This window comes from Idiotropiscis lumnitzeri, chromosome 21 (genome assembly GCF_059441095.1).
Source record: "Idiotropiscis lumnitzeri isolate Australia: NSW breed Sydney's pygmy pipehorse chromosome 21, RoL_Ilum_1.0, whole genome shotgun sequence".
In the NCBI taxonomy this organism is placed as follows: domain Eukaryota; kingdom Metazoa; phylum Chordata; class Actinopteri; order Syngnathiformes; family Syngnathidae; genus Idiotropiscis; species Idiotropiscis lumnitzeri.
In genome coordinates, this window is record NC_142411.1 from 2,850,852 (window position 1) to 2,876,464 (window position 25,613).

Genomic DNA, 25,613 nt, shown 5'->3' on the forward strand with positions numbered 1-25,613 from the left:
GTGAATGGAATTCCGGATTACGCAAGTATTGTAAATTAACTGGTCTCAAAGATACGCATCGTTAGTGAGTAGTGAATAGTAATGTATTTATTGAAGTTATAGAAAATGTGGGGACATAAGTCTCTTTCCTTATCAAATTTGTAATATTTAAAAAAAATAGATATTTTTTGAATCACATTTTTGGGGAAAAGAAAACTTCTCATAAAAGCACCCCCCCAACAAAAAGAAAGCCACGACTTTATAGAAAATAGACTACTTTTTAATTTCTTCACATGATGTATTTAAAGATTCTCGCCTTCCCTGTAAAGTGAAACTTTCACCCAGAAGTTTTAGAAGCTCATGCTTACAGGCAGGCAGCACAATTCCAAAAGTCAAGGCAAGCTTTCAAAATCTTATGGCACATTGTAGTTCGTATGGAATACAGGAAATTGATGTGGAATGTTGCGTTTGAAACGCAATAAGAATGCCCAGAAATGACGCGTCACCATTAACTCATTCACGACCAGCCAAGTTAAAAAAAAAAAAAAAAATGGATCTTTGACGTCTTTAGCCGTCAATGGCAGTAAAAGTACTCTGACAGAGAACATGTCAAGCTTTTCACTGTTAGCAATTATAGACTAGTTCAAAAACTACCAACTATATTCCTCCTCCAAGGACGTTTATTAGAGAGTAGTTTGCTATTTGAGGAAATATTTGACTAGGTTGCGCTCCAAACTCACCAATGTCAAGCCGCCACAACACTGAAGTGTAAATAATGTGACATCAGAGCCTCTCCACACACATGGCGATGCCCATCCCTCCTCCGATGCACAGCGACGCCACGCCGGTCCTCCCGCCGGTCCTCTGGAGCGCGTGCAGCAGCGTCACCAGAACCCTGCAGCCCGACATGCCGATGGGATGACCCAGTGAGATGGCGCCGCCGCTCACGTTCACCTGAAGCGGGAAAGGAGTTGCGTGGGCACATTGAATTAAAAAAAATAAAAAATGGAAGGCTACCTTTTCTTCTTTCAGTCCAAGCTCTTTAACAACGGCGACGGACTGTGCGGCAAACGCCTCGTTGATCTCAAAGAGATCGATCTGGTCCAGTTGCCACCCTGCCTTCTCAACCTATATATAAAAAAAACATTCCACTCGATTACAATATTTGAAGTTTTCTCATGGTTAATTTATATTTTCTTTTGATTTTATTTTTAAATTCAGTTTTACTTTTTAGATTTTTTTTTCAATGTTTCATTTTAGTTTTTTAGATTAGTTTTAGTATTTTTTTTAAATATAAAGAGTGCTGATTAAGATTTTAAAAAAGCTACAATTCTCAAATGACATTCCTTCTTTACAGATGTACAAAAATACCAAATGGTTTTATATTATTTTGATGTTACTGAATCAGAAAAAAATGACATCCGAGATATTCCACATTTCATTTTTAGGTGATCAAAATTCAGAGAGAAAGGAAAGGGTCCACTTCTCACCGCTTTCTTGATGGCAGGTATTGGCCCGGTGCCCATGACGGACGGGTCGAGCCCGGCTTGAGCCCACGACACGATCTTGGCCATGGCCTGTAGGCCCCGCCTCGAGGCCTCCGATTGGCTCATGAGCACGGTGGCGGCGGCGCCGTCGTTAATGCCTACGGCATGAGGGCTTTTAAAATATCCCGTTCCCGAGTTTATTTGCGCGCGTGTGTAACGTGGCGCTCACCTGAGGCGTTGCCGGCGGTAACCGTACCGCTGGTGTCTTTAATGAAACACGGCCTCAGCTTGGACATGCTCTCAAGATTGCTGCCATGCCGAGGGAACTCGTCCGCCTTCACTTCCACCGCGCCTTAAAGGAGTGAGTGAACAAAACAGCGAGATTATTACAATCATCAGCAAAAAAAAATAAATAAATAAACTGATTTTTTTGCAGATTTATCAAACAGCTGATCAGGGAAATATTTCATTTGTTACGTGCCTTTCCTGGACGGAACCACAACTGGGACAATCTCCTGAAGGAAGTATCCCGCTTTCTGAGCCGCTTCCACCTTATTCTGCGAGCGGACGGCGAACACGTCCTGCACCTCTCGACTGACATCCCACTGCTTGGCCACGTTCTCCGCTGAGGGAAAAAAATTTGAACAAGGGTGTGTAGACTTTTTATATCCACTGTAAATGATTTTGCATCTTCACACCTGTGATGCCCATATGGTAGCCGTGAAAGGCGTCTGTCAAACCGTCGGCCACCATGGAGTCCTGCAAAGAGGCGTCGCCCATTTTCACTCCTGCCCGCATGTGCAGCGTGTGAGGAGCCTGAGGAAAGAAAACAATTCACGTGATATCACACATGTCCGTCTATTTTATATTTTGATGAGTTTGATGCAGATGACGGCGCATGGATTTATGTCTTCAAATACATCTAATTTTGAAAAAAAAATTCTGCTATGTCATCAACTACTGCAATCCTCACCCTGCTCATACTCTCCATGCCTCCTGCCACCACCACGGTGGACTCCCCAGTCTGGATGGATTGAGCCCCCAGACACACAGCTTTAAGCCCAGAGCCGCAGACCATCTGGCAGCTCCATGCCGGGACCGAGTATGGGATGCCTGCACCGACACTGGCCTGCCGCGCCGGGTTCTGGCCGTGCCCTCCGGGACAGAAGGACGAATAAAATATGAGCGAGTGGACGCTAACCATGCCGATTTTGTTCATGGACGCTTGGGGGTACCTGCCGTCAGGACGTGCCCCATGATGACCTCGGACACGTCTTCTGGTCTCACTGTAGCTCGGTTCAGGACATCCTTAATCACAACCGAGCACAGATCATGCAAAGGCACCGTGGACAGAGAACCGTTGAAGGACCCTTTAGGGGGACAAATGGACATGGAATAATGCAACATATCCCACTGGAATGCATTCTGACTACATCTTAAAGATGTACTATAATTATTATAGATGTGTTATTTAATTTAAGAGATAAATAGTTAAACAACTGTAAGATTATGTTTGTAATAAATTGTTATAATGAAATAAGATGCCAAATATCAATAAATAATAAACTGTGATACGTAAAACACAAAAATATGCTACGTATATTTCAAATCATGTGATAGTATAATATAAATAACAACAACACATTCACGTCTTTTCTTCTCATAAAATGTAAAGTTAAGCAGTCGTTCTCAGTAATTCTCGACATGTATCAATATCCTGGTCCAATGTGCTCCCATGTTGTCAGTCACCAATCATATCGTGTTATTTCCGTGGCCCTATGGCTAATCGGCCAATCGCAGCCTTTGACTCAGAGCGGACATCGAGATGTAGCCAATAGGAACACAGCGTGACCAACGTCACGAAATCATTTATTGATTGGACTTTCAATTCAGCTGAAAAATACAGCTGATTAACAACAACTTCATATTAATACTTGGAACATATTTAAATACTTTTAACATCAAATTTTGAGCTTGCGTCCAGTTGAATAAGTCGACAAGATGACCGGCCATGGTAGAAAAATACTTTATAGTGAGGAAATAAATCGCTTTTAAATGAATGAGAGTGGTGTGCAAAGTTACCAATTGGTGTCCGCGCGGCGGAGACGATGACAACAGGATCTTTATTCATGTCGATGGAAGGTTGGCTCGGCTGCAGTTTGCTATGACAGGACTGTTCTGCCTGTCCTGCTGAGTGCGGATGCTGTTTGACACCGCTGCTGTTACTGGAGTAGAACGGTACGCCAGCGCCCTCGTGTGTGGTGGAGGTTACATCGCACTCATTATAAAAACAGGAGCGCGTCTTTATTCATTTTTCATTTCATTTTCAAAAAAAAATACTGGAAACTAGCTTATTGGATCAGTAACGTGGATTCATTGTTGAGAGACGCATAAAATATATTAATATATTTTAATAAAGTGACTAGCTTGTTTTAAAGCAATAATTGTATTTCGTTGATCAAGAGCAATAATGGCTTTTCCTTAGTATTAAAATTCTTTATTGGTATTTGGTCAGTACATGAAAAGGACTTTAGTCCGAATATGAACATCTCATAGAAACTACTCACAGAATCTTTTGATCGCATTTTTTTTTTAAATGAAATTTTAAAATTGAAATAAAAAAAATACCAACACAGGTCAATAGCTAAGTGAGATGTTTATGCCGCATAGTTGGACTTGACGAGTTACAACAGCAGATGTGAATGGCCAAATCAAATCAACAGCAGAATGAAACATACTAGGTTTTTTTTTTGTTTTAAATCAAACATCCACTCAATTGTGTCTAAACCATTTCCCCATGTTCCCAAATGTGTTTCACAAGAAGCAAAAGGGGAAGGGCAGGAACACAAAATGCCTGACAGAAGTGCTGCATTACACACTATGCATTTGTCATCTTGTTCTGTATTCTGTATAAAAAAAAAAAGAAAAAGAAAAAAAAGAAAGACCATACTTTTTTTTTTTGTCAAAGGGTACATTACAAAACGGCGCCGTCGCTTGTGGTGGAGTCCAGGCCGTTTTGAGCGTGCCGTGAAGTCCTGGTGCCCTTGGTGACCTGGGCAGCAGCCTTGTCCTCGTGGGTGTCGGCAGTGGAGTCCGTGTCGTTCGAGTGCTGAGTCAATGAGGTCTCGCTGCCCGTCGGAGAGTCCACACTCTCGTACCCTGCGCTCAAAGCGGCGGGCGCCCCGGCCCGCCCGCCACGACTCCCCGACACCTCCTCCGAGTGGTTGGACAGTTTGGTCTCGGCTTCTCCCGGGCTGGACGCCATCGGCGACATGGCAAAGTCTTCGTCGGTGCTGCTGACCTCCCGGTACAGGCCGGGCGCGGCGGCGGCGCCTTTCTGGCAAGCGGCCGCCTTGCTCGGCCCGTTGGACACCCTCCCGAAGTCTTTGGCGGCGGGGTCCGAGGGGGCGCCGGCCGACTCGGGCTGGGTGGCCGACTCGGAGCCCGCTGACGTCCTGCTGGGTCCGGCGGAGACCCCCTGAGGAGGCTGGGTGAGCTGCTGCCGGGTGTCCTTGAGTTGCTGCTGCAACACCAGGATGGTGCTCTGCATGCCCTCCACCTCCTCATCCAGCTGGATGATGAAGTCATTCAGCTCTGGGGGGGGGGGGGGGGGGGTGCAATGGGCATCACAACGTAAATAGCAAGAAGGGCTGATATGACAAAAATTTTGCTTTGTCATAAAATTCCATCCGGTTAAACAATACAATTAATTTGAAAAATATTGACGATGGTCACCGTCCTAAGTCACGCTCTCACCATCTTGGCTGCTCTTCAGCTCCTCGCTGTACTTCTTCTGCAGCGCCAGCTCGGCCTCCAGCTGGGCGATGCGCCCCTGCGACTGCTGCTTCCCCAGCTCCTGGTTTTCCTGGATCAGCATCCGACACTTGGCCATCAGCTTCTTCCCCGTCTGGCTGCAAGGGAAACAAGGCTGACATCACATGAAGAACCAGGAGACAAAAATATGGCGAGGCCGAGGCATCCCAGCGACGGACGGCGGCACCGTCGTCCCTTGTGACTCGCTATGACGGCCACCAGCAAATGTCATCAACATAGAAAAATCGTGCTCAGTTAGGGGAAAAAAACAAACACTTTTGCACGCAACTAAAATTAAATCCGGGAATTGGAAAGCCACTTTGGTGTTACCAGAAACAAGCCACTTGGGTGAAATGTGATGAAATGGAAGTCAACTCAAGACATTAAGTATTCAACCTGTTGAATTACCCACAAAGTCAAAAAAATAAATAAAATCTAAATAAATAAAAAAAAAAAAGGTCTACTATAATTTGTTAAGTTCAAAAGATGACTGAGAAGCGGCTTTGTGATGTCATGGCTTTGAAAACAAAACAGTCAAAGAGCCAACAATGCAACAACAGTCCTGTTGATTGCACAACAAAAAAAATACCACGGACATTGAATTATTTAAAAAAAACAAAATCTGATTTCCCGATGGAAACGAGCCCGTTTCAAATGAAAACAAACGGATGTCACCGCCGCTGTATCGTTAGCAAATGGCAGTGGTTACCACAACAATTAATTGCTCTCGGGTGTTTTGAGAAAATTTCATTTCAAACCCTAAAAGGTTACGTCATCGAATCAGAATGTTAATTCGGGTGGGGGTGGCACACACACACACACACACACACACACACACACACACACACACACAAAATGGCTGCGAAAGAGCGCAAGAAGACCATGAGCTCACGGGCAAAACACACTAAACACAAGCGGTTCACATCGTCATCAATTCGAAAGTACATTTTTTTGCATTGACAGCTGGCAAACGAGAACGCGCTCGTGCATCGAGCGCCGCGTTTCTCCCTCGGCGTTCGGAAACGCGCCGCTCGACGCACCAATGAGCCCGAAGGCAGGAAAATAAGTCACAAAATTCCAACAAACAGAAAACATGGAAACACACTACCATGAATGAGCGGGGGGGAGGGAAGGCGGGGCGAGTGGACCCTCGACCCAAAAGTGCATGGCGGGCGGGGGCGAGGTGGTGGCTCCGCCCACAGTTCTAGTTCTTACGCCTACGTATCTAGACTGTCCCACAAGTCAGTACACTTCTCAGGTACGTGTGTGGCCTGCTCCACAGTTTAGACGAGTACGACAATTGTCTTTAAAGGCTTCCAATTGCACTTTTTGGGCTAGCCGCCGCCTATTTTAGCGGTCAACGGCAGATGGGAGGGGGCCGGGGGCATATCCGTGTGGTCAAAGGGACAGTCTTCAGGAACAGTCCGGACTCCTTCAGGCCCTTTGACGCCGATGAGAGGGGGGAGGGGGGTGTCACTTGACCATGCCGTCTTTTTTTTTTCTTTCTTTACAATAAAGTTAATAATGAGTGGCTGCTGTTGAGCATTTCAAAAACATCAAAGTATTTTTTTTTTTTAGTTTGATTGCTTTTAGTCAGTTCCCCCCCCACACCATTGTTCCTGAAGTGAGAGTGAGGTGGTGGGGGCGTGCAGAAGTCTTGACTTCTATTGGGGAGGTGATTTCTTTTTTTTTTTTTTTTGAGGAAGGGGGGGGGTGTTATTTCGATTGTCGTTACCTATCAGGTGTAAATTTCCAGGCACTCAGTTCATTTTGGGCCTGCTCCAGTTTGTCTTTAGTCTGTTCCAGTTCGGCCTTCATTTTGAGGAAAAATAAGTTGATGGCCGGGTCCACCATGGACGAGCGCAGTTGGGCCGCGCTGGGCTGCTGGGCTTGCTTCAGGTACTGGATGTGCGTCTGCAGGAGGGAAACAAAACGACGTTACTGGGCTGCAAAGGAGACAATTCCTCCATTGTGATGAATTCTCTTTTTTTTTTTTTAAAAAAAAGAAAAGACTACGCAGCATTCTTGGTTTACGACATAGTTGCATTCCCTTGCTGGCGATGTTTTCTCAATGTTTTCTATATTTTAACACAAACTAGGGCTGCGTATTTAATATCATATACATTTTTATTTAACCTATTAACAAAAATAAATTATTAAAGATAGACTGGATTTGAACAACATAGTATTCAAAATATCAGGTCATAAAATGAATTTTCACGGAATGTACAAACATTTTATGTGCATATTAACACGCAATATGGTTTACAACAATGCTCGTGCCTCAAGCAGTGCTGTCGTAATTTGGAGGGATGTTGGATAACATTTTTTTTCCCTCCACAGAGCGAGTGCAATAAAAATGAAAACACTTTAACTACTTTCGGGCATGTACGTGACATTTGTCAGCCGACTGAAAAAAAAAAAAAAAGAGATGTAGTAAACAAACACGAGGGTGGCAAAATTCTTTTAACGTACACAATGACATCCCAGATTGACGAAAAAGCAGAATCATGAACATACTGTGCACTCCTGCTCCTTGGTGGCAAGCCGCATAACCAAGATGTTCTCTCTGCGGGCTGAGTCCTGCTGCTGCTGCTTGAGCTTCTCCTCAGATTCCTTCAGGCCCGTCACATCATTGGCTGGCGGTCCCAAAGAAGAAAGCAAAAGGCATCAGGAAACAAATCCTCGGCCGTAAACGACACACATATGATTGCCGTCAGGTGTGACCGAGTATGTGACTTAGTGTATGTGTACTTACAACAAAGCTCGGCATATTTGGCCTCCAGGACCTGCACATACGAGTCGTGCTGTTTCCACCTGATAACACAAGAATACATATGTGACGTTGACCGGCTCGTACCAAGAGGAGAATATTTGACCAGAGATGTTATCCAGTGAATACATTGCGGTTAAAAGTTAATGCTGCCCCTTTAGCGCTGATTCTTAAATTGATCGTTTTTTTGAAGAGTTTGCAAATAGATATTAGGGATTTTGCAATTTTCCCCTTCAATAATATTTTTTTTTTTTATAAGTTTCTCTTCCCATTTTTTAACAAACAACAAATACAAGAACGCAAAGCATTACACAGCTTTATCACTTAAACTTTTCACGAATTTATGATTTTTACATCAGGCCTTTGTATAATCACAGATTTGGAAAATATCCTCAAGGATAAACACGTTCACTGTACTGTTTACGTCTGATGTATACCTCGTGCACAGCTCCTCTCTAGTCAAGGTCTTCATATCAGATTCACTGAGGCGAACCTTGAAGAAGACAACAAAAGACAGTCAATATAGGGAAAAATCTCAGAATGTAGGTTTTGATTTAGGATAAAACCAGCTCACCTTTTTGGGCAAAGGCTCCTCGTTGGTCATTGTGAACTGTACAAGGGGGTGTGGGGGGACACACAGTTAGTTAAACAACTGCGTTTAAAAAAACACTTCAAGACGTAGTTAAGCTACTCGAAATGTTTCATTTTAAATGCATCGTTTTGTGGAGCATAGCGTTGAATCAAGACGCTCTATGGAAAGTGAAGCTCCCGGCTAGCATTAGAGCGCTCGTGTAGCAGTTAGCAGCTAGCACGACATCCATACCATGCTAATGTTAACGCTCGCCCGCGAAATGAACGCCGTGTCGCCCCCGCGGCTCCAATACACGCATTTATGTTACCCCACGCCGCGTGGCTTCCACAACACCCCCCCTCGATTGAAAGGCAGCAATAGCGCCAATCTCGTCTCTGTTCCAGGCACCTTGTTATCACAAAATGGCGGTGAAGGAAACGACTCCCTCCCTTTCGCTCCTTTTCCTCAAACTAGCCGACTGTCGAGTTGCACGACACGGGGGGAGGGCTGCACACGCCACTTACCAGGACCCCTCCACCTCCCGTTTGCGGCGGTGGTCTCCGGGCGTCTCGGCAGGGAGGATTCGTTCACGGCGAGGCGTCGAAGGCGAGATTATATTTAGGCGAGGAGCTCCGTCATGTTGTTGTGCGAGGGGAGGACACAAGCGGAATGGAGCGGGCGAGTTGGATGGCTGCCACCTCCTGCGGTGTCACACAAAGAGCACAGCACCAAGAAAAAAGAAGAGGTGTCACTCCTCAACCGTTTAGGGACACAAAATTAACGTTTCTACATGGTGGACACCATCTGCAGTCTCAAGCATGAATCTTTACTGCTTATTGTGCGCGAAATCTCAATTGTTTCTTAATTCAATTCTTTCATCAGTCACAACTTGTTTAAACCATTCCAAATTTGGCTCATTCAGGACACACTGGGAACTATGTTTTCCACATTCCCCAAGTCCACATTTTCTGAATAAAAATGTAAAATTTGGAATTATTTTTTATTTTTCCCTTTGTAGGTCTTCAGCAATTCAAACCAACTTCAAACAGCTGACTATGCAAGGCCAGGGGCGTGCAGAGGGTCGGTCCAATGGGGTTTTAAGTTAGGGTTTTAAAGTAGGATTTCAAATTTGGATTAGTGTTTCAAACTAGGATTAGGGTTTCAAATGGGGATTCAAATTCAAGTTAGTCACATTTTTATCCACTTTTCGTATTCCCCACACAATTTTGACATTGAAGAAGAGACATACCTCTTATCTCCGTTACGATCTTTGAAATTCAGTCTGACGTGCTCGAAGTTTATGTGAATTTGCTTTTTTAAGCGTAGAAATTATTTCCAAATATTTCATTCATACAAACAATATTTGTATTCTCTACGTTTTTTAATAGTACTTATTAAATTTGTGAAATTCAAAATGGAAATAAAAGCGTCAATCTGATATTTGATTATTTCGACAAAAAAAATGCACAATAGGATAACTGTTACATGGCTATAATAAAATGGTTTTAAATTTAATCACGAAAATTAAAAATCACACAATAAGTCTAAATTTATATCAATAGAGCTCATATATTTCTGACAAACACCCCCACGTCGTGACAATGGTACGGTCGCACTGGGGCTGTCAAATTCCACTTGCCCATTTGAGTTCAAGGGCAGTCATCGAAAACACTCGGCAAGGAAACATCGTCTGTCCCGCTAACATCGTTACCAACATGCTCTGCAGAGTTGTTCACATGCGGAGGTAAAGCGAAAACAACTCACCAGACCGCTTTTTATTGCGCACTTGCTGTTTAGTGTCCGTGAATTCAACCACGACGCGAGGCTGCTGTGCTGCAAAGCTAGCCTAGCATATGCTAACACGCTTTCTAGGTTAGTTTGTTGCGCACTCTTTTTGAAAGACGCACAACACTGGCAAATATTGCTCCTGTTATGTTATGTTATGTTCAGGCAACATTTATGCACTATTGTGGGTCACATGTTGCCAATTTATTTCAAATCAAACCTAATAAGTTTTAATTAGTCACTTTGGAATCATCATGAGGCATTTGAACCCCCCCCCCCCCCCCCAAAAAAAAAAGCCAAGCATGGTTGACCAAATGATAATTGATCATTGTGCAACACGGGGCACCTAGTTTAGTGATTCACAACCATTTTTGAGATGAGACACGTTTTACTTGATATAACAAAATAAATAAAAAACATATCGAGGCATATTAAACCAAAACATCCCATTTCGTGATTCAATCTTTTAACTTAACAAATTTATGCCAAAAAACTCTTGTTCAAATATAACGTCTGCCATAAATCAGATTACGACAATAATGCAAACATCAATAGCTTCATTACTTAAACGTTTGATATGATTTGATACACAAACATGTGGGCTAGCACTTAAGCACTGAACTTATTGAGATACAATATAAAAAATAAAAAAAAAGACTCCAACTCAACTAATGAGGACAAACACTCCCTGTGTTTCAGGTGCGCTGCTACTTTGAGTCAAGCCGTCCAGCAGGTGTGCAGACAAAAGCACACGCTTCCTGACCTGACTTACGACTACGGCGCCTTGGAGCCTCACATCAACGCCGAGATCATGCAGCTGCATCACAGTAAGCATCACGCCACGTACGTCAACAACCTCAACGTGGCGGAGGAGAAGTATAAGGAGGCGCTTGCAAAAGGTAGGAAACGTACTGACCCGTCAGGTAATTAACTACAAGTCGAGAGTTGATGTCAGTTCCAAATGATTTTTTTTTTTTCTCTTTTGGTCTTTTTAGGAGACGTGACTTCACAGGTCGCTCTTCAGTCTGCTCTCAAGTTCAATGGAGGAGGTCACATTAACCACACCATCTTCTGGACAAACCTCTCTCCCAATGGAGGGGGCGAGCCACAAGGTAACGTTAATCGATGAGCGTAGCTTCTTATTGTTGGGCAAAAACTTGCTCGAGACAAAAAACGTAACCAAGTTTGGTTAAGTAACTCGGGGGTGGGAAAATGGGACTTTTCTGCCCCCTAGTGGTGAAACAAATAATTCCCAACACTTCAGCTCATGGTGCTAAGTGACTGCGTTATTTGTCAGGGGAGCTTATGGAGGCCATCAAGCGGGACTTTGGCTCCTACCAGAGCATGAAGGAGAAGATGTCCGCCGCCACGGTGGCGGTTCAAGGCTCAGGCTGGGGCTGGCTGGGCTACGACAAGCAAACCGGAAGACTTTGCATCGCAGCTTGCGCCAACCAGGATCCTCTGCAAGGCACCACAGGTCTGCATCGCCTCACTCTGTTTCCCTTAAGTGTCTTTTTTTTTTTTTTAATCAGATGTTTCATAAACTCTTGTTGATCCCAAGGCCTCATCCCTCTCCTGGGCATCGACGTGTGGGAGCACGCCTACTACCTGCAGTACAAAAATGTCCGGCCTGACTACGTTAAGGCCATCTGGAATGTCATCAACTGGGAGAACGTGAGCGAGCGTCTGCAGACAGCCAAGAAATAAGACTCAGCTGGATGGAAATACGGCACAGAAGTCACTGTAGTTAATTTGCACTTTTTTCATATCATGAACATCCTGCTTTAATTCCAAATGCATTATGACAAGTCCTCTTCCTGTCTGTAAAGCGCACAAAAAGTGACTTCATGTCGAAAACTGACACTTTACCTGAATCTTGGCAGCTGTGCATGGAGTGATGCAATCAGAACATGTTGGAATCTGTCATGGTAAAAACCAGTTCGTGTAATGTCAGTTTTCTGATGTGTAATAAAAACATGACTTGATTTTTTTTTTCTTTTTTTTGTTAAACTGGATTGTCACAAAAACAAACCAAAAATAGCTAATGACGCATCACCCGGTGAAAAAGTTATGACTGCCCTCTAGTGGAGAACATCAAGCGTGTCAATTCACAACAGGCAATTACGGAAGTGCATAGTTATCACCGAGAAAGCTAAGCTAGCATTAGCACTGAAAACAAGTTAACGGCGACTTCTATTTCCGTTCAAGTTTTGGGAATGTACATTCATTTAAAAGTTGGAGGTGATAAATGTACCTGTGATACGCGTTCCGTCTTGAGTTGTGTTTCCTCTGGTGTGGTGTTTCTTCAAACTGGCCCTTTAAGTAGATTTGGTGGACATGCACAGAAAACTTTTTTTTTTAAGATTGAATTCTGGTGAGTTTCTCTCATTTCTTTAAAAAGATTAATATTTTTGGAAAAATATATCTGTAAAATCACACCCTTTTTTTCACCAAAATTAAATTTAAACAAACTTATGGAATTAAGAACAAAGAAAATAATTTATTGACCTCAATGTGAAGATGATTATTCCAACAAAAACAACACATTCTAATTTATGTCTAAGCTCTCAACAGCCATGAAAATGTCAAAATGGTACACTTGAGACATTGAACGACCGGGAAAAAAATGGGAATCTAAACTGCGTATATATATTTTTTTTGTACAAAAAGCAATCATCTCCAAATCACTTTTGCCGTCACAGGTGCTCGGCTCGTGCAAAGAAAAAAAGGAAGGCAATAAAGCAGCGTGGTGCTCTAAAGCCACAAATAACAGTCGCAGTGAGGTGAACCTCTTATTAGTAAAATTGGAGGGCAAAAATTTTAAAAAAAGTTATTTCTTGTGCATCTGGGAGGTCTCACCGTTCTGACAGAATAATTAAAAAAAAAAAAGAAAATAAAATTCTTCGATATGATGCGCAGCTGATTGCATAGCTTGACTTTTTCCTTTTTTTTTTTCCAGCATTCAGGATTAAAAAAAGCAGCACCGGAGACAGTATGATTACTTTGGACATTTTCAGAAACATAAAAAGGTCAAATAAGAACGGCACCATCCGGTGCTGGAGTGTAAATAACATACATTCAACTCGATTGACCAACAACGTAAAACCTTTGGAATCTCACACACGAAGATAAATGTCGAAAACATTCCAGTTATAAGATACTTTGATTCGTCTTTTGGTCATTGGTCCCTCGACACCCTCCTTGTGCATTTCAAAAGCGCTTTTGTTCCCTTGTGCCAATTAGATAACACTTATTTTTTTTGTACAGTGCTACAGTGTTTAGTACCTTTTTTTTGTCCTTAAGATTAAAAAAAAAAAAAAAAAATCACAATGTTCTTTTTTTTCCCTCTTCTTGCAATAAAATAATCTGTGCCTTCACTAGTCTAACCACGGCATTTTGGTTAATATTGTGTTTGTGGATTAGGAGTTATGCAGCAAAAATCCACCCGATTTTAGCCATCTCAGGCGGCCATTTTGGCACGTCCGTCAACAAAAAAAAAAATGACATCACAGTTACTCAGGTAACAACCAATCAGGGCTCACTCTCTGAAGCTGAGCCATGATTGGTCGTCATCTGAGCTCTGGGCAACTGTGATGTCATTTTCAGTCATCAGCAAGTGGCAAAATGGCCTCGTTCTAAGTAGTGAAAAAAAAAAAAAGAAAAAGAAAAAAAAAATTGCCCTCCTCCTGAGATGGCTTAACTCCACAAACACATTTTCAGAATGCCACGTTTAGACTAAATCTTGATTTATTTTTTTTTCCCCTAAGAAAATATTTTCCCCTCTAAGTATTGGTGACTGGTATCGGCAGCCTCCATAAGTACCCAATACCTTAAAAGAAGGCCAGTATCATCCCAATACCTGGTATGGGTGGGATCGGTAAACACCCATCCTGAGTATAAATACACACAAACAAGTGAAAATCAGGATACATGACACAAAAACGCAAGCTGTTGCAGCCCAACCGTGAAGCAAAACTGCTTTTACGTCAACTTCTGCTTGAGGAATTAAAAACAAGCAGCCGGCGTTCGTCGCAATTAGCCGTTTGAACTTTCCTGTGCTCAACCGTAACGTGTCATAGCAGAAGACGGGGGCGGAGCCCTCACAGGCCGGAGGTCTCTGCCTGAGCCTGACCTTGAGGGTGACGGGCGGCGGGCTGGGGCGCCGCCTCGCAGTCACTCGCGCCCCGCTCGCTCCCGCGCGCGTACATGAGGACCAGCGTGACGGTAGCAAACGTGGCGGCGTTGACGGGGAAAGCGCGCAGCAGTGTGGAGGTGAGCCCCCGCGTGAACACCATGTAGCCCTCCTTGCGCACGCTCTGCCGCACGCAGTCGGCGATGCCGCTGTACTGGTTGACGCCGCCCACGCCGTCCGCCTGCAGCCGCGACTTGATCACGTCGGCCGGGTAGGTGGAGAACCAGGAGGCCATCCCCGCCAAGCCGCCGGCGAACAGCAGCTTGGGGATCATGTAGCGGTCGTCGGGCTCGCAGCCCAGCTGGCGCGTCAGCACGTCGTACGCCAGGAAGTAGATGCCAAAAGCGGGCGTCTCGCGGACGAAGGTGGTCACCATGCCCCTGTTGATGCCGCGCACGCCTTCGCGCCGATAGATACGCGCCAGGCAGTCCACAGAGTTCTTGTACATCTTCCGGGATGAGTTCATCTCGCCCGAGCCCTGCATCTGCATGCGCGTCTTGGCCAGCTCCATTGGGCAGCAGATGACGCACTGGATGGCGCCCGCCGCCGAGCCCGCCAAAAACTGGTTGGTGGGCGTGTCCCGGCCCAGCATGCGCATGGCGTTGCCTTGCACGCCGAACACGATGGCGTTGATGAAGGTCAGGCCCATCATGGGGGAGCCGATGCCTTTGTACAAACCAAACATCTGGAAAGAGGCATCGAAAAGGCGCTTCAATATCACTTTTCGAGTGTGATTAAAACAATTTTTGAGGAAACAAAGAGAGCTTTGTTCTGGACAGTATGACAAGACTTGAAAAAACAAGTAGATCATTTTTCTCAAGAGCTGCGTGTAAGTGACTCCCATTAAAATCTATTGAGGTGAAAAATTACAAAAAATAATTGAAATTATTAATGAATTCAATAAAATATTTCATCATTTTTTAAAAATTAGACAAAAAATAATTGAAAGAAAAATAATCATAGAAAAAATATTTCCTCAGTTAAATGGGTGAAAAAAAATTTAAATATTGCAATTAAGATAAAATATCTGCAAATATTGAAATCCACCGGTGCCAAAATCTCAAGTATACGGAAGTCCACTGTACTCTTGAAAATTACTTTTTGTTTTTGCTTTGGAAAAAAAATAAATAAAAAAGATAAACTAAAAAAAAAACATGACTTTATTCCTACAAAATAATTACTACTCAATTTTTTTTATTCTAAAAAAATAACTTTTAAAAAATATAATAAAATCCAGCCATTCATTTTCTTGCTCTTATCTGGAGTCGAGTCATAAAGTCTTGTTACTCTTGAAGGAAAAGCCTTTAATATTTCAAAAAATAAAAAGGCATTCCAGTGCATACGTACCGACTCCTGGCGTATGATAGACTGGAAACAGTGAACGGTGCCTCGGTACAGCGGCTTATTGGCATTTTGCACCTGCAATCTGACCTGGAGGAAAAAAAAAAACACAAACTTTGGAGATGCACTGCTGACTGCCATATCTTGCATCAATGAGGTGGCGCGTGTCAGAACATTCGGCTGCGGGTACACACGATGACGCACATAAACATGTTTGTACCCTTCTTTTCATGAAAGAAAAATCCAACAATGCTCACTGAAATTTGAAGCTAACAACAGTCAGAATAAATCCAAATTTACTGAAAAGGAACACTGTCCCTCCCGTGAAACTTGGAGGAGGCTCGTGTCATTAGTTGTCTTTTTTAAAAATAATTTTAACCTATTTCAGTGACCTTTGTAGATTTTTGCATTTATTAATCGAAGGGCACAAATGTTTTTTGGTTTCTTCCCCATATGGATATTAAGGTTTTCTTTCCTACCTTCACTGTGTCAAATGGGTGACCAACTAAAACTCCAGCAGCACCTGAGGACAAACGACAAACAAGGCATTAAAAAAAAATGTGAATTTGTTCCAAGGCAATACACGCCAGTAATCTTTGTTGACTAAACATTAACATTGCTTTGGCCTGAAAACAAAAAGAGCAAATGGGTTCAGCAAAAAAGTGCTTTTGAGAATTTGTGAATGCTGATATACAAGTACACAGGAAAAAAAAAAGAAAGGACTTTCCAAACGTCATTTAAAAAAAAACTTTTTAATGATAAAGTCTGGTGAACGTAATTTAATGTGAAACAAAAACAGGTTACATTCCAAAGAAATGAGGGCTGGCTCCTAAACTGCATAATTATAATTTGCAGGAATAACAGTGATATATATAATAATTATATTTTGCTGATAATACCAAAAATAAAAAAAAAGATGGACAAGAACGCAAGCCATACATAGGCCGATCACAATGTACTTTTCAATGCCAATCAAAGTATTCCATATAACGCGAATGAAAACGCAAAAGGGAAATCCGTTGGAAATTGCAGTCGCTTGCTTGTCAACAAACGTCTGAAAGCTAATCCCACTTAAGCGCCTGCTTGATCACATGACCCATTTGTAAAGAGCGCCAGGAAAAGAACGCAAGCACGTGTGCGTGGCTGACTCAAATGACGCCGCCCATTCACCTCAATCGACTACTACGAGTTGGAAGACGACCTTGCTGAGCGTCTTAACATCCGTTGTTCCAAGAGACAATAAATGCCCGTGCGTGTTAGTCTCTGCTCCATGCAGGTTTTATAATTATGAAATTAGGATTCGGGTAATCAGTCAAGGCTTCATTCTCTTATGTGTCAGTTTTACAGTCCACTTCACGGCAAAGTGACAAACGGCTTGAAGCAAGCATGCTGGGCCTCTTATTTGGAAAACTGAGCGGAGAACGGGCACTTAGAAATATCGAGCGGCGTACCGCAGACAAAGACCGCCATTGGTCAGCATCGGGGTGTGTGCTAAAACCGTCCTATCATCTGTGGCGTGTGCGTGCGTGTAAACTTTACACATCCGCCGCCGCTGGCTCAACTTGTCATTTTGCTCTCAACTCAGGTGGAACAACACCCAAACGAGGGCATAGCCTTGACAAAACATTATTCATTCTCCTTGCCACGTGTCCCGGTGGCCCGTGTACGCTAATCAGTAGCTAAATAGGAAAGACACACGTTTTATAAAGCAAAGAATGAATGGGTGAATTTGTGTGTTTGTCCTTACAAGGCAAAGTTGAGTGTTATGAGAATGAAGTAATGTTGTAAGAAATTTTAAAAAGTAACATGAGAAAAGAGTTCTAGTTAAAAGTTGCAATTCGACAAAAGGAAAAAAAAAATCTGTCACAAGAAAAAAGTCAGGTTACGACAAAAGAATCGTAGTTGCAAAAAAAGTTAAAAAAAAAAAAAAAGTGAAATAAGGAAGTGATGTTAAAAACGAAAACGTTGCAAAGTTAGAAGTAAAAAAGTGGCAAAGTCATGTTACGACAATGTTGAGACGTTAACAAAAAAAGTCGGCGTTAGTAAAAATAAAGTTGGAATGTTATGAACATGGTGAGGTCATAAGGAAATTCAAAGTCACAAGAAAAAAATTGTCGAAATGTTACGATAAAAAGTGGTGGAGTTCGAGGAAAAAAAATCTTAGTGTTTAAAAGAAAAATAAATTAATGCGTACAAGAAACAGATTACGTAAAAAAAAAAAGCCATACCTCTACAATATTAAAAATGTTATGGCACACAAGAAAATAACCATATTTACAAGAAAAAGTCACAATGTTACACGAGTAATCAAGCGATGACGATAAAAAAGTAACGAGACTAACAAATAGGTTTAAACGTTACATGAATTAAGTACAGTAAAAATTACAATTAGTCATCATAATTTGCAATTACTTCAAATGACATTTGATGTTTTTCTTGTAATAAAATTGCTTCTTTTTGATCTCATATTTAAAATGTATGTAAAACGGGAACTGGTTTTTCCTATTCATTTCTGAGCCACACGACACATGCAAAAAGTCTCACAATGTAAACAACAAAGCCAATAAACTCAAAGATCACTTCAAACTTGTCCGCCGATCAAAATTATGAGATGTGACTGCAGCCAAGTGTAGCAGAAATCTGATTCTGAAGACCTGCACAAAATCGACTGTAAACAATTCGGATGCAGCCGAGCGTGGCCACCCGCGGTTCTACCTTGAAAATGCATTTAGTTGTAATCAGAACGCAGAGTTGCATCACTTTGGTCAAACGGGAAGGGGGGGGTGAGGCTCACTTACCGCCAATGCAGCCAGCCACGAAGTCCATCACCGCTCTACACCGAGTCACCTGCCCGCGTTTGGATAATTTCCACTCGAGGAAAATCACGTTAATCTCGCTTCTTTCCACACCCAGTTAATCGATTTCCGGAACGCCTACACGCGGAATGATAGCCCACGTGACAGTTTGTAATCTGGCTCGTCAACTAATTGAAGCGACGTTTAGCTCGGCGCTGTGGCGGGCCTCTTCCTCCCCCCCTCCCCCCTGTTGACTTCTGTGTCACGTTCGGATGCTAATTTGTAAATTTGTATTTATTTCTGAAAAAACAACTGCCGTGTGACCCCTCCGTCCTCCCAGAAGCGCGCTTGACAGTTTTGTGTGTGTGAGTCCCGTGCTTCACAGAGGTTGCCTTGGAGCAATGAGCGTCACAGGAAGTAAACTCGAGAGGGGAGGAGTTTGGCCGTTTTTAGACCAATCACAGGCCGGAAAGGAAGACAACACCTGCTCGTGTGAATGTTTACGACCTATGATTGGCTAATGCGGGGAGAGGGTGCTCTAAAGGTTTAAATTACGTCGGGGTTGGGTTTGGTGCATTTCTGACCAATCAAAAGCGTGGAAAGAAGCCAACACCTGCGAGTGTACGTGATGCTTCCCGCCTGCGATTGGTTTAAACCGGGAAATTGGCTCATAGCTCGGAAGGACGTCATGGAAGAAGAAACTTGATATACATGAAACAGACACTGTGTGCTATAATACTCCACACATACTCCTCCTTAATCCACTGAAGCTGTTTTTTAAATATAGTGTGTCGTTTATGTAACCATAAATAACAAGTTAGGCGTGGCGCCATTTTGCTTGTGTACACTTTTCTCGCCTGCCATTGGCTAACATCAGGTAAAAAAAGGGGGGGGTTATTTTATGTCACGTGTAATGTTGACGTTTTCTGCCTTGGAATGTAACGTAAAAACAAACCCAAGGTAACAATTTACTATAAATGAAAATATCAATAATAGAGCCTATGAATCATTAAATTATTTTGTTTTCAACGTTTTTAAACAGTTTTTTTTTCGTTCGGCCATAACCGGAAATGGTGGTGACGTCTGATTCGCCGCCTCTGTTCCTTAAACTCCACCCCGAGATGTCACGCCATGCAAGGTTAAGTGATTACCGGGCGAGGCGGCAGCATCGGCGGCGAGAGAATGGCTTCATGCCAGCAAACCAATTCTCGCCGGGTTCTGTTCTCTTGCTGACAGGATGCACTTCGCCGATTTCGTGTCCGGCTCGTTGGCAGGTAACAGTTGACGACAACATGGCGGCTACTACACTTTGACGTCATTTGTCTGCTTAAACCAACGTCGACATAGTACACAGTGAGAGTAGTTATCAATGAACATGTGGGTAATTAATCATGTTCTTCTGCAAGTTTTCAGAGCGACATAACCCGTCGATCGGGTTTAATAATACGTTGTAAACAAAACCACACGGCTTCCGTAGTATTTTACTCAGGGGCGTATAATGTATCGTCTTGATGCCCTCCACATTCAAGTGATATGAAATGCATTTCTACAAGTGCTGTACTTCAGTTAACTTTTGACAAAAGGTTATTCAATATAATACAACTTTATTTGTATAGCGCACTTCACATTGTTGCTCCTCATGCAACCTTGAAAAAATGGAAACTTTTTTGGGGTAATTTTGAGTTGCACATTTGATTGGACGGGGGATCAGTTGTATTATTGGGGATCATGATAGATTAAGTATTTTTAATGCGTTTTAAGCATGTGATTTAAGACTGTAATTGAAGAAAATTAAATCGAAGAAAACAAATCAGTTTTTATTGGACATTTGACGGACGTTACGAGAATAAAGCAACGTTACTGCGAAAAAGTCGTTTTGGTACGATAATGAAAAGTTATGTCACGAGATCAAAATGACAAAGTTATGGGAATAACAAAAAAATGTAAAACTAAAATGTGAAGTCATGTTATGAGAAAAACAAGTTGTGAAAGGACAAGTTGTGTCAGGTTGGGATTTCTCAGTATGTGTCTCGTGTCGTAGTCAACCCACAATGCATTGTGTGTGTGTGTGTGTGTGTGTGTCTCCTTAATGCTTTTATTTCTTTGTGCAGGGGCCTGTGGCATGGCCGTGGGATACCCTCTGGACACTGTCAAGGTACACAGTCTATTTTTCCCCACATTTATTTTAATTTGCAAAATTATGATTTGAAACTAAAAAGTCAAGCTCAGCACTCAACTGCTTCCATTCTCCAGGTCCGGATCCAAACCCAAAGACAGTTTACAGGAATATGGCAGTGTTTCGCCAGCACGTTTTCCAAAGAAGGGGTGAGACTACACGCACATGGCCACTTCATTAGGTACACAAGACGAGCATCCATTTGACGAGATTTGGATGAGAATTTCTGTTGCAATAGTGTTCGAGAAAAGGGCTGATTAAAATATATATATATTTTTTTATGGGGAATAATTTGATTCTTGTCTTCCATTCCATTTCAATTCTGTTGGCTTCCCCCCTTCCTCCCAACTATTATGGCACACCTGAAGATAGAATGTGGTAGCACCTGATAGTTCTGCAGAAGGGCTGTAATGTTGCCCCCGAGGGCGCTCCTCGCCCAACCTCCACGTGTGCTCGTCTGGTTTTCGTGAATTATTGCATACCTGTTTGCTGATTTTTTTTTTTTTCCAAATCCATACTATGCTTTCCATACAGGAGCTCAGTCTGAGTTTGAAGAAATTTACTCTCACATTCCCCTGACAGTAGGACAACGTTGTTGTGTTCCAGGGCCGCCCACAATAAACGAAAATCTGCGAAATAGAGCGATAGAACATGCTTTAAACACACTTCAGCTTATCACAGTACATATTTACAATAATACGTTCTGGGATGTCATCAGGTGCACGGCTTCTTCAAAGGCATGTCACTGCCGATGGCGACAATCTCCCTCACGTCCTCCGTGGCGTTCGGGACCTACAGGAACTGTCTGCAGTGTCTGAAGCAGGCGCATGGCGCCATCCACGGTCCCGGCACCAAGCCGCAGATCTTCCTTTCAGGGATGGCGGGCGGCATAACGCAGGTGAGCTAATGTGACTCGATGCCCAAAATCTGAAAGAACGAATAAATCGGCGTCAATACGCAACATTGCGCAAGACTTCAGCATTGATGTCATTGGCTTTATCGACCGCAACAGAAAATGGACGGATGGTTAATGATATTAAAAAGTGACACGTGTGCCCCCTCCGTCTTTGCAAAGGTGTTGTTTGTAGCGCCCGGTGACATCGTCAAAGTGCGCCTCCAGTGTCAGACTGAGTCGGCGCGGCGAGGGACCACGCCCAAATACCGCGGGCCGGTCCACTGTCTGCTGAGCATCCTCAGGGAGGAGGGCCCGCGGGGGCTGTACCGAGGAGCCATGCCGTTGGCGCTGAGGGACGGCCCCGGGTTCGCCATGTACTTTCTGACCTACAACACCATCAGTGAGTGGCTGACGGGGAGCGGGACGGAGAAGCCAGGTGACAGCTTCGACGACTTCAAATAAAATTGAAAGTTTCATTTTTTTGTGTAATAACTAGGTTATATGACCGCACCCGAGCTTCAACACGTTCAAGTTCGTCTTCTCTTACAGCCTGGAGCGCAGTGATGTTGGCCGGGGGCTTTGCGGGAACGGTGGCGTGGTCCATCAGCACGCCGATGGACGTGATTAAGGCCCGCCTGCAGGTGGACGGCGCAAGGGGGACACGGCGCTACCGGGGCCTCGTCCACTGCATCGCCGAGACCACGCGCACCGAGGGAGTGGGCGTTTTCTTCCGAAGTTTGGGCATCAACTGCCTGCGCGCCTTCCCCGTCAACATGGTGGTGTTTTTTACCTACGAAGCTTTCACTGGCCTCTTGAAGGCTAAGCCGGACAGCACCGACACCCCTCAAGTGCGCTTGGAATGACAACGTCTCTCCTGTTGACTATTTAAGTCAAGACTTTTGGGTCCAGGGATCCCGCCACTGGGTTGGTCTTACGCAGGACCCACAGAAGTTGAACACAATGTGAACTTAAAAAATATATTTAAATTCCCCCATTCAAAGTAAAGTGATATTGGTGCACAGATAATATTTTAAGAAACATTTTAGTCTTTTTTTTTATACAAAAATAAGATTTGCAACCGGTGCTATTAGTGATACATAAATCAAATAGGTTTGTTCAGTTTCCGAAGGTCCACCTGTTGTGTAATTTCCTGAATTTAAGGACTTGACGAGGTTACAAACTTTCCACTTTTGGCCACTAGGTGGTGCTCCAGGCCAAGCAATTGTGGCTCAAGACGGGGAAAGAACTATAGAAAGACTTGAGGGAAAGAAAACGCTCCAACAGCCACATTAAAATGCATATTTCTCTATTTATTAGTGAATGGAATTATTTTTGAAACATCAGTGCGGGATGTCGTATACTCACATTCATTTTTGTGTTTATCATATATGATTTGTCACAATGTTTATGACTTGAACAATAATATTAGTCATGTTGTCATTTTGTTGTTTAAATAAAACAGATTTGGTGAATTTTCCTCGATTTGCCAAGTCAAAAAATATTCATTCATTGGATACAGAGGACATTCAAAACATCAATCTAGACAACGTATAAATCATGCAAGATATATTCCCGTTCTCCGACACTGAGAGTGTTGTTTTAAATAATGCAAAATATATACAGTGGTGGTTTCTGGCATGTGTGAATCTGATTCTGATTATTTATATATGCGGCTGCAAAGCACGGCACGGCTGGTTGGGTGGCTCACACCAATAATTGAATATAAACATATGCTTTGTGTAATGCGGTATTACGTGTGTAAAATATGTATTTGCTCTCGTGTACGACAAGTGAGAAGGAAGACTCCTAGAATGTGCAACAAAAGTCAAGTGCACAACACGTTCATAGGCGCTTCTTTCGGGAATTTGCGCCCCCATGTGGACATCTTGAAAATTACTCTCACTATTCCCGTCACGAGCTCAAGATAAGACCATTTGAAGGTCAAGTTAATAGTAACATTTTTCAAGGTGTCATCCATGTCGTGTTTATTGAGTTTATAATTTGTTTGCATGCATAATTGCCTCGTGTTTAGACTTCTCAGGACGTAATAAAGATCCACTAGAAGAATCACGTTTCAAAACGATGGCTCAATGGACAAGGCGAGTAAACCAAAAACAACCCTCAAATATTTTTCCGTAAAGTCCTCAAATACTTTTCGTTTCCATGAAGCGTTTTATGTCATTTTTTTTTAAACGCTCATGCACAGAAAACAGGCTTTGAAGATCCTCTGAAAACGTGTTTATCTGTTTCTGGTGACCTTACGCACGCCGACTTTAACGGCCTTAATGAACCACGTTCTTTCGCATTTGGGAACCTTGCTAAAATTCCAGGAATCTGACTTGATACTGTGAAGCAATGAAAAAAAAATACTCAATGTCGCCTTTTGTTAGCTGCTTTTGATTAAAGCCTGCGTGTCATTTGGCCCAGGGGCAACGATGGGATACAATCATGCCAACAAAAAAAGCAGCAGTGCATTCATTCTACGGTATTTTCTCAAATAGTGCACCGCAGTTTAAACACTCAATTGACCAAAAGTGTAACAAAACAGCAGAAAGTGGAAGATCAATACTATTGTATCGTCAAATTACGCCCCCATCCCACTGCCCCGCCCCCTTTGCACGCATCACGTGTTCTGGGTTGGTGGTCCTGCAAGTCTACAGATTTTTTTTTTTTTTGAATAGTTACTAACTCCGTTGTTGTTCTAAAACTCGTCTATTCTGGGTCTACTGTAATTCCATTATTAACCACTAGATGGTGGCACACAACTTAATCGTGAGATGATGTAAATTTGAAAGAAGAAAAAGAATTAAAAACCCAGAATTTATTCACGATGATAGTGAGTTAACTTACACAATGAAGGGGTAATTACTATATTATAAATAAGTTCCCTGTCATGGGACTTAGCGTTTTAGACGAACCGGATTTGGCCAGCGCATGTTCTCTGCACAGTTTTAACGAACTTACGTCATGCACTTTGACTTGATTTCAATTGCAAAATACATCTAAATGTAATGCAGCTGAACTAATATTCCACAAATGCAGAAATCAAGGCCCCCCTCCTTAAAAAGTGAGATTGTGTGCAAAACAAACGCGATGGTTCGGTCACACCGATGCTAACGATGTCGTAAAAAACGACACTGGTGGCACTTTTGTGGGTTCCGTGGCTATGTGAGATCATTACCATTCACAGCAGCACGCTGATATCACGTCTTCACATTAAAGCTACACGGAGAGCACCAGCTGTGGAGGGGGGAAGGGGGGGGGGCGGGAGGGTGGTCAGGATTGCGATAAAACACGCCGATAATGACTGCACCGAACATGTCCACCGCATCAGTCTTTCTGCTTTATCCGCATCGCGTCTGCACGCCGTCTGTCCTTTTGTAACACTCAAAGCACTCGGGGGCCCCCCTTTTTCGCGTCGATTGCCGTCTGGGCTATTTTGGGACGTCTGCGCTCTCACGGCGGTGACGTTTGCTGCTGGGGAAAAAAATTTGCAGCAGCTCAGGCGGCCCTGGGCCCCGGCAGAAGCCTCACATGGCGTCGATCGGGGGGGGGGGGGGGGTTGATGAACGAGCAGACGGGAGTCTATAGGTAGCGAAGGACGTTATGTTGTTAAGGCCGCCATTAAGCAGGTGGTGCGGCCGTTAATAAAAAGCGGTATTAAAGATAACATCTTGCAGACAGTCATCTAATTTGCAGCTTATTTTCCTGATTGACTCCCTAATTTGCGTTTTTTTTTTTTTTAGAACGCTCTAAAATGCCAAACCCCGCTGACAAAGGAATTGGTCTCAAGGAAATCTGTTGAA

At 43.2% G+C, this 25,613-nt stretch overlaps 5 protein-coding genes across 5 annotated transcripts; 2 read left to right on the forward strand and 3 right to left on the reverse strand.

The window, feature by feature from the left end:
- Positions 1–61: 61 nt before the first annotated feature.
- Positions 62–3,624, reverse strand: acat2 (acetyl-CoA acetyltransferase 2). The gene is made up of 9 exons (XM_088286649.1): positions 3,549–3,624; positions 2,702–2,836; positions 2,440–2,621; positions 2,165–2,282; positions 1,948–2,091; positions 1,696–1,818; positions 1,470–1,624; positions 997–1,107; positions 62–933 (listed from the first exon to the last, which is right to left on the reverse strand). The coding sequence occupies exons 1-9, from the start codon at positions 3,595–3,597 to the stop codon at positions 763–765; spliced, it is 1,188 nt and encodes a 395-aa protein (XP_088142775.1). The 5' UTR covers positions 3,598–3,624; the 3' UTR covers positions 62–762.
- Positions 3,625–4,376: 752 nt separating this feature from the next.
- Positions 4,377–9,376, reverse strand: wtap (WT1 associated protein). The gene is made up of 8 exons (XM_088286106.1): positions 9,148–9,376; positions 8,627–8,662; positions 8,490–8,545; positions 8,038–8,096; positions 7,800–7,918; positions 7,015–7,193; positions 5,223–5,377; positions 4,377–5,060 (listed from the first exon to the last, which is right to left on the reverse strand). The coding sequence occupies exons 2-8, from the start codon at positions 8,654–8,656 to the stop codon at positions 4,441–4,443; spliced, it is 1,218 nt and encodes a 405-aa protein (XP_088142232.1). The 5' UTR covers positions 8,657–8,662; positions 9,148–9,376; the 3' UTR covers positions 4,377–4,440.
- Positions 9,377–10,230: 854 nt separating this feature from the next.
- sod2 (superoxide dismutase 2, mitochondrial) lies at positions 10,231–12,393 on the forward strand. Its single transcript, XM_088286107.1, has 5 exons — positions 10,231–10,367; positions 11,108–11,307; positions 11,404–11,520; positions 11,706–11,885; positions 11,970–12,393. The coding sequence occupies exons 1-5, from the start codon at positions 10,339–10,341 to the stop codon at positions 12,113–12,115; spliced, it is 672 nt and encodes a 223-aa protein (XP_088142233.1). The 5' UTR covers positions 10,231–10,338; the 3' UTR covers positions 12,116–12,393.
- Positions 12,394–12,888: 495 nt separating this feature from the next.
- On the reverse strand, positions 12,889–19,117 carry LOC148316456 (mitochondrial basic amino acids transporter-like). The gene is made up of 4 exons (XM_088286865.1): positions 18,740–19,117; positions 16,421–16,464; positions 15,948–16,031; positions 12,889–15,285 (listed from the first exon to the last, which is right to left on the reverse strand). The coding sequence occupies exons 1-4, from the start codon at positions 18,765–18,767 to the stop codon at positions 14,509–14,511; spliced, it is 933 nt and encodes a 310-aa protein (XP_088142991.1). The 5' UTR covers positions 18,768–19,117; the 3' UTR covers positions 12,889–14,508.
- A 747-nt stretch (positions 19,118–19,864) lies between these two features.
- LOC148316457 (solute carrier family 25 member 47-A-like) lies at positions 19,865–23,445 on the forward strand. The gene is made up of 6 exons (XM_088285937.1): positions 19,865–20,010; positions 20,848–20,891; positions 20,990–21,061; positions 21,631–21,810; positions 21,988–22,243; positions 22,357–23,445. Exons 1-6 carry the CDS (start codon positions 19,974–19,976, stop codon positions 22,668–22,670), a joined length of 903 nt encoding a protein of 300 aa, XP_088142063.1. The 5' UTR covers positions 19,865–19,973; the 3' UTR covers positions 22,671–23,445.
- The last annotated feature ends 2,168 nt before the right edge of the window (positions 23,446–25,613 follow it).

Bases quoted from the DNA above. Each gene is read 5' to 3' on its own strand.
- LOC148316456 (XM_088286865.1), bottom strand. From the start codon at position 18,767: ATGGACTTCGTGGCTGGCTGCATTGGCG. The intron at 16,032-16,420 runs GTAGGAAAGAAA...TTTTTCCTCCAG, and splicing joins ACCCATTTGACACAGTGAAG to GTCAGATTGCAGGTGCAAAA. The intron at 15,286-15,947 runs GTACGTATGCAC...GCCTCTTTCCAG, and splicing joins CTATCATACGCCAGGAGTCG to ATGTTTGGTTTGTACAAAGG.
- sod2 (XM_088286107.1), top strand. From the start codon at position 10,339: ATGCTCTGCAGAGTTGTTCACATGCGGAG. The intron at 11,521-11,705 runs GTAACGTTAATC...GTTATTTGTCAG, and splicing joins TGGAGGGGGCGAGCCACAAG to GGGAGCTTATGGAGGCCATC. The intron at 11,886-11,969 runs GTCTGCATCGCC...GTTGATCCCAAG, and splicing joins TCCTCTGCAAGGCACCACAG to GCCTCATCCCTCTCCTGGGC.
- wtap (XM_088286106.1), bottom strand. From the start codon at position 8,656: ATGACCAACGAGGAGCCTTTGCCCAAAAAG. The intron at 8,546-8,626 runs GTGAGCTGGTTT...GTCTTCTTCAAG, and splicing joins AGGAGCCTTTGCCCAAAAAG to GTTCGCCTCAGTGAATCTGA. The intron at 5,378-7,014 runs GTAACGACAATC...TTTCCCTTGCAG, and splicing joins TGGAAATTTACACCTGATAG to CCAGACGGGGAAGAAGCTGA.
- LOC148316457 (XM_088285937.1), top strand. From the start codon at position 19,974: ATGCACTTCGCCGATTTCGTGTCCGGCTCGTTGGCAG. The intron at 21,062-21,630 runs GTGAGACTACAC...GGATGTCATCAG, and splicing joins GCACGTTTTCCAAAGAAGGG to GTGCACGGCTTCTTCAAAGG. The intron at 21,811-21,987 runs GTGAGCTAATGT...GTCTTTGCAAAG, and splicing joins TGGCGGGCGGCATAACGCAG to GTGTTGTTTGTAGCGCCCGG.
- acat2 (XM_088286649.1), bottom strand. From the start codon at position 3,597: ATGAATAAAGATCCTGTTGTCATCGTCTCCGCCGCGCGGACACCAATT. The intron at 2,283-2,439 runs GTGAGGATTGCA...TTCTTTCCTCAG, and splicing joins GCATGGAGAGTATGAGCAGG to GCTCCTCACACGCTGCACAT. The intron at 2,092-2,164 runs GTGTGAAGATGC...TTTTTCCCTCAG, and splicing joins CTACCATATGGGCATCACAG to CGGAGAACGTGGCCAAGCAG.